This window comes from Teleopsis dalmanni, chromosome 2 (genome assembly GCF_002237135.1).
Source record: "Teleopsis dalmanni isolate 2A chromosome 2, ASM223713v2, whole genome shotgun sequence".
Classification (NCBI taxonomy): domain Eukaryota; kingdom Metazoa; phylum Arthropoda; class Insecta; order Diptera; family Diopsidae; genus Teleopsis; species Teleopsis dalmanni.
The window spans coordinates 121,588,936-121,596,137 of NC_051847.1; the positions used below are offsets into that span (position 1 = coordinate 121,588,936).

Here is a 7,202-nt window from a genome sequence, read left to right on the forward strand (position 1 = left end):
AACTGGATTATTGTTTATCTTTTTATCAGACTAAGCAATAATTGACCTCAGATCTACATACTTCCCGAGGAGCATGTAACCATTCTGAGATTTGATAACGAGGTGTTAGTAAGTCTGCCAGTTTTCGCAAATAATTTCAAGGCTCTATCCTTTACGTATTTTTTGATCGGATCAATGTTGAGGTCCCTGAGAATGTCATTCGTTCTAATGTACCACGGCACTTTGAAAAGTCTTCTTAAAGCTTGACTTTGTGCAATTTGTAGCTAGCGAATAGTAGTGTTTGAAGCTTTGCTAAACGCTACACATCCATATAGAAATGACGGACAAATTATTTGGTTATATAACAGTTTCCTGTTCTTAGCATTGAAATTTTCATTTCTAAATAGCGGTTGGAGGTGATGAAGAATTTGGGCACAGCTAATTCTTTTCAGTGGAACATGTTTAAGCCATGTGAATCGTTTATCCAACGTAATGCCGAGATATTTAAAGCTATCCTCCCAGTTTATTACCATATCACCCACTCTCATTCTCGACGGATTCTGTCTCCACTTACGCGTTATAAACAGAGCCTTCGTTCTTTCATTATTGGTTTTTATTTTCCATTTCTAGAAATACTCCAGAATGAGGTTTATATGCTCTTGAAATGTGTTGGCTATATTGAGAGCACATTTATCTGAGTATAGCATACCTAGGGACCTAACATTGGAATATCAGATATATAAATGTTGTAGAGAGCGAGGAAAGTGGCGATTTTGCTAGACTTATTATACAAACTTAAGAATTGAAAAGAACCACAGATTGTCAATACATGTATGGATAGTAATTTACATTATCTATATTTATATATATTTATCTATATATGTTTATTATTATAATATATGTTATGTATATATCTACTATATTATCTATATTTATACTAGAACTAAAAAGTAAATGACTTATTTATTTTCTTTGTATTTGATGAAAATAAACTTTGATTATGTTGTGAATCTAGTCAAGACCTATTTTTCTATATCTCTTGTTGAAAAAGATCTGATGCAAACATCTCGACGCTTTATTTCAAACATCTGGTTACTTTATCTTACATTTAAAAATTGCTTAATAAGACAATAATGTGTCCAGATGATGAAAAGACATCTAATAAATACATTAATTTTGGAAAACTGGTTGCAGAGCCAAACCAAAAACTTTAATAAATCTTTTGTCTTAACTTGTCTCTTCAATCGTGACTTTGAAGTTCTAATCTTACAACTTTCAAACGTTTATAGCACATTCATCACATTCATCACATTCATCATTCATCACATTTATTACAGCCTATACTACCAATAAGAAGCCTAATTGTTAACATTGAGCAGCAACTTTTATATATACCTAGCTAGTAAACACAACTAATTAACAGCTAAAGAAGTGCTGTTAACTGGCTTTTTGACTTTTGGTTATGCTAGTGTTTATATTTGCGATATATAAATTTTCTTCATAATTGCCATAAACTAAGTTTAGTAGAGCAATTAGATTTTTCAGCCCCTTAAATATTTTTTTTAATATAATTTTGTATAGTTTAAATAATTCTCCTTGATCTAAAAACTTTTCGTTTGCTATTGTTTTTTGAAAAACCCACATATATTTTAAATTGGCTATAAAATAGAACACATAAGCTTTTTCATTATCGAACTAAAAGCTTTGAAAACTGTTAATACTCTAAGACAGTTGATATTAACTTATAAAAAGTAATAAACTTTTACACACTTTCCTTTAAAAAATCCACATATTTGCGTAATAAATTTTACCCTAAAAGTGTGGAAAAGTTTTCATTACTTCATATAACATAGTTTATTTAAATCTTTAATGTCTTAATAAAGCTTTTGTGATATTTTAATAGCATTTAAAGAAATATTTTCAAAACAAAATTCTCAACGTTAACAGTAAAAATAGAAAGTGAAACAGCAAATTTCTCCACATTCTTTAATTTCATTTAAAACTTTCTCCGAACGAAACCAAATATTTCAAAACAAACTTTCAAAGACTCGAAGTAATTTGAGAAATTTGCGGAATTTGAGCAAAAATTACTGTGAAATACTCTGTGATAGATGCACTGGGAAGTTGAAATAAACTACCACAATTTAGTGCAGTTACTGCAGAGTTGAAGAAGGATATATAAGTGTATAAAATAATACAGAAAAATTAATATTTAAATATTACTTTAGTGCAGACTCGTATGATTGATAATGTTTCAAAACAGAGATTAGATTTAAAACAAACCACATGTGCTCTTTTGCGTGAAATAATGTAATAAATGTCACATGAGAAAGTAATTGAAAAAGAAAGTAGAAGGATATCAAAATATAAATAGATATTTAAATTATAAAATGCACATATCAAAAAAAATTTATATCATATTGAAGGTGTTACAATATAACAAAATCTAGGGAAGTTATAATAGATTGACTTCTTCATACTCGTAAAAGCCTGTCTGAGATACCTTGAACAGATATATTTGTATGCATAATAGATACTTTTTTAAAAATATATAAAACACAAAAAGGCTATGAGATATCATTTCTATTTTCCGTTTTCATTACAGCAAAATTTAAAATAGAATTTCAAGTAACGAAAAAGAAATTGATTGATAACAATTTAAAAAAAACCTTGAGACATCACAGAAAATAATAAAATAACTGAGAGTAATTTGTGCAGTATAATACCGTCCTCAAATCGTGTAATTTTTTTTTAATCTATGGTAAATTTGCTAACACACTCACCGATCTGTAAGTGGCGTAATTACTAAACGATCCGTACAACCCAAATATTCATTTTGGTACGTAAATGTTACATCTGTCACTGATATCCAAGTTTTGTCTAAATCTTCCTTAAAATAAAATCGACATTGCTTTAACCACTCAAAATCATTCGCCGACTTTATGTTCATGCGGCACTGAAAATAATTTTTAAAATTTCACACCTTTTCATATACACATATAAATTTCAATAAAACCTATTTCTATATTTAACCTAAAATTCATAAGTGTCAACTAACTAGAACTGCCTTACATATTATTCTTTTTACATTATTATTTCTTCAAGCCATATTATTCTCTTTTCTTTACAAATTAATCTATCGCTCCTAGTTTATTTCTCACATTATTCCAATAATTATTTTTAACTATCTTACTCACTTACTCATTTTGTGTCCCATACTTCGTCATTGGTACCCCCACTTATTTCTTAAATTTCCTTTTATATTCTTATCTCTTAGTTAGTTGTGGTGGATGGAGGACGAATCCTCCCCAATTAGCTAAAAAAGCTAATAACCCTCTATCTAGGGTAGTAGATAGAGGGTTAGCCTAAAACCAGCCAGAGGCATTAACACAGGTAAGAATCTGGGTAATGCTAATGCTGGAGATATCGCTAAGTGAGTTAAAGAAGGGGACCCCCAGAAGCTTAAACCTAGTTCTGACCAGACCTGTACAAAAACACATCAGGTGTTTTGGTGTCATTTCTTCAGGGGCTGGTACACACGCACTGCAAGTGGTACCACAGGAAAGGCCGACTCCAGCTCCATGTCGTTCTATGGACCAGTGTCCCATAAACACAGATATTAGCCTAGATACCTCAGATTTGTTTCTACAAATTTTCTTATCCTTTGCTTCCTCCCCTTTTTTTACTCTAACTTCATTGTAATATTTATAACTCATTTTATACCATTTTTATTTCTTTTCACAATTCATCTTGATATTCTTAAATGTTAAATTTTAGTTTTTCTCTTTCTCTTCCCTGTTTTCTTTTTCTTTTTTATTAAGTTTTACACGCAATACTTTAAAATCTTGTATATCTACTTCAGGTATAAAAGTGAAGCTTTTTATGACTCAAAGAATCTCTATTTTTTTTTTTTTCGTCTCATTACTTTTATGGTCTCTCATTTAAATTATATCTCTAAGTTTCTCTATCTTTCCCCTGCTCACTATAAAGCATTCTTTTGGTTTAACTTACTCATAATCCCCTTTTATTATATTTACCAAAATATCAAATATGTCCCGTTGATGTACGTGTATCGTTATTAACGTCTCGAAACTGGTGCGTTCCATTTTCGTCAAATTACGCGTTGTTTGATCTATAAGTGTATTAAGCATTTCTAAAAATTTATTATTTGTCTCTGACATGACTTTTCTCTCAACTCTGGCCTGCATCAGTGCCATTTCCGCGTCGCGTGTCCAAATCATTTGTATGCCAAGTAAACCAATTTGGGCTGGCACTTTCTCTAAAAAGCCCAACAAAGTAAAATTTGGATCATTAATAGTCGCATAAGCGGTTCTAATAATCGAGTGTAATGACTGCTGTGCTGTGACCAGTAATTGAGTAAGCCATGTCTCAACAGAACCCTCCGCACGTATAGCGCGATCAAGTTGTATAGTTTCGCCCTCGCTTGAAATAATTGCCATCATCTTATTATATTCAATATCGTGAAATTTCACTTTACGAGTATTATCAAAAATGGAGAGCAAATGATTTTGTATGGTGTGTGAGTCTGATGCTTGACCCAATATTTCCAATAGTGCTGGATCCGATACAAAAAAGAAACGTGGAAACATCATACGTTTGCGCTCCAAATATCCACTTAACGATTTTTGACAAATTTCAAGTTGCTCCTGTAGATGTGGTAATAATTGTTTAAGTAAATCATCGCCGACACAACATGCCACGACGCCTGGCGTCTCATGTGCACGTTGCATTATTTTTTGCCAAGATTTATCAATTTTAGAGAAACGTTTGGCTTCTTTCGGTAATTGTTTAGCTATATCACCGCCTACAAATACAGCCTCTAAATATACCCACATATTTTGCACAAGCAACCAACGTTCAAGTATCTCATTCGAGTTAGATAAATCAAAGACCCATTGTTGGATTTGTTTGCGAAATGGTGCATTATAACGATTTGACAGCAATGAACCCAAAACCATTAAACTATCTTCCAATTGACCTATAGTTTCAGCAGTTGTATCACCTCGTAACAATAGTTCGCCACGATTATTGAAACTCATAAACTGCAGCTCATGTACTGACCATTCATTAGTCACTTGTTTTAGCTTAGCTTCAATATCTTTCTCTTTCATAGCACTTATGCATATATCCTCAATATCCTCCTTGTGCTTAAGTAGTGGAGCTTCAAGTATATTCTTTAACGAGAATCCTTCAGAATCAAATTCAAATATATACTGTGTAACATCCATAATCCGCTGCCAATGCCGTGGTTTCATTGCTTTGTTCGCCATAAGCTCAAGCAATGGGCACATGTCGTTGAAATCATCAATAGTTTTCTTAAGCGCGTGGAAAGCAGGCCACTCTTTCAAACCTTTAGGCAGTTTTCTACAACGATTTTGGAACTCCATTAGTTCATTGTTAATCTCTTCAATATCAACTTCATTCCAAGGTATGTCATAGTAACTGCTAACACGATCAATAACATCATTATAGAGTTTATATAATTTTTGTAATAGATTAAGTTCTTTGCGTATTTGACCGAGTTCAGGATAATCTGTTTGCGGTAAGCCGAATAATTCCTCACCACTCTGATAGGCTTGCAGACGGCGCCACATACCCTCAAACCGATTTTGAAATAGTATTAGACGATCGGAAGCTTCACGTGGTGTTAGACCCGCCTGCATTGGACCAGCTGTACGATATTCATTAACATAATCAATCTTATCTTGTTTAAATTTAGAAAGATTATTCTTCAAATCATCCTGGAAAGATGGCTGCATTTCAAGCAATTTAACTTGAGCTTGTAGCGCACATGACAACAGATTTTGAAAAGTTGCACGTAAATTATCTACCAAATCGAACTGTTCACGTTCAACTTGTATATCATATCGGGTAAGCACATTAAAAGCTTCCTATGGTAACATCAACAGAGATATTAATAACTTATTATTTGCATAAATTTATGTACTTACTTCAATAGGGTCTATACGTAATTCCATATCAACTTCTTGTTCTCTTATCTTACTTAGAGTTTCCATAATCATGCGCACGTCGTCCAAGTCACGTATTGGACGATCTAGTTTACGATCCATTTCATTTATGACAGCATACACATAGTCCATTTCTTTCTTATATTTCTTCTTCATGGCCTGACCAATTTTATGTGTACATGCTTTATATGTAATAGAAACAAGAGTGTAGATATAAAATAACTGCAGATTAATGGCAATGTTAAGAGGTGCAAAAGTGCTAAACAAATTAAGTGCTTTAAATATTATATAGTTGCACTTAAGAATCTATAACTTAAAATTAAAAATATCTATCACTAGGACTACAGAAATTTGGATAATAAAATTATAATTAATAATATATTATATTATAATGTTTTAATAATTTATGGAAATTATCTACGAGTATCATGATATATAAAAATTTATAAGCAGTTAGTTATAAGCAGAAGTTGCTCTGCAAATGATGTGTTGGAAAATATATGTGTAACTAGAAAAAAATAGATTAGTACAGTCAAACTTCCATAACTCGAACTTCTATAACTTGAATTTTCTACAACTCAAACTAAATAGAGTACAACAGGCTTTAGAGAGCAAATAACATATAATTGCAAAAAATTCTGTAACTCGAAGTCTCCATAAATCGAACCTTTTCTTTGCAAAATGGTACTTCGCATTATAGTAGTTTAACTTTACATAACTTTAACATCATAGGTCTCTGCGAATGTATTTCAGAGACGCTTCAAAAAAGTGTGGATCTATCTACAGGAAATTTTCTATATTTTCGAGAAAAACTTTCTACAGTAAAGTACAGTATCAAAAAGACTTTTGTTTTATTAAAAATTTTGGTGCATAACTATTCAACTGAGTTTCATAACAATTGGTTGCAGAAACATGTTTAGTGCACTTCATAAATTTACTAAATCTTTTAAATTTTAAAGATATTTGAAATTATCTTTATTTATCAACTACTCAAAACCAAGAGAATGCAAAAAAAAAATATTCTTCATCTACATTAAACATTAAGTGAATAATTGGCAATAAAGTGAACTCATCGATAAAATTGAATTGGAAATGTCTGTAAATTATTTTAACACTAAATAAACGTTATTTACACTCCAAATTAATAATTTACAAAAGATTACACAAAGTCATGCAATTCAAAAATGCGAGTATTTCAAAAAACAAACAATCGGATTATTCATGTTTTAGTTA

General features: G+C 31.4%; 1 protein-coding gene across 1 annotated transcript in view; it reads right to left on the reverse strand.

Moving 5' to 3' along the window:
* LOC119675604 (dynein heavy chain 5, axonemal-like) overlaps nt 1-6,118 on the reverse strand; it is a 21,864-nt gene extending 15,746 nt beyond the window's left edge. The window contains exons 1-3 of the mRNA XM_038086810.1: nt 5,952-6,118; nt 4,017-5,891; nt 2,763-2,935 (exon numbers count right to left, since the gene is read on the reverse strand). Of these exons, the coding sequence (XP_037942738.1) occupies nt 2,763-2,935; nt 4,017-5,891; nt 5,952-6,101 (2,198 nt within the window). The 5' untranslated portion in view covers nt 6,102-6,118. The remainder of the gene's footprint in view (nt 1-2,762; nt 2,936-4,016; nt 5,892-5,951) is intronic.
* Between the last annotated feature and the right edge of the window lie 1,084 nt (nt 6,119-7,202).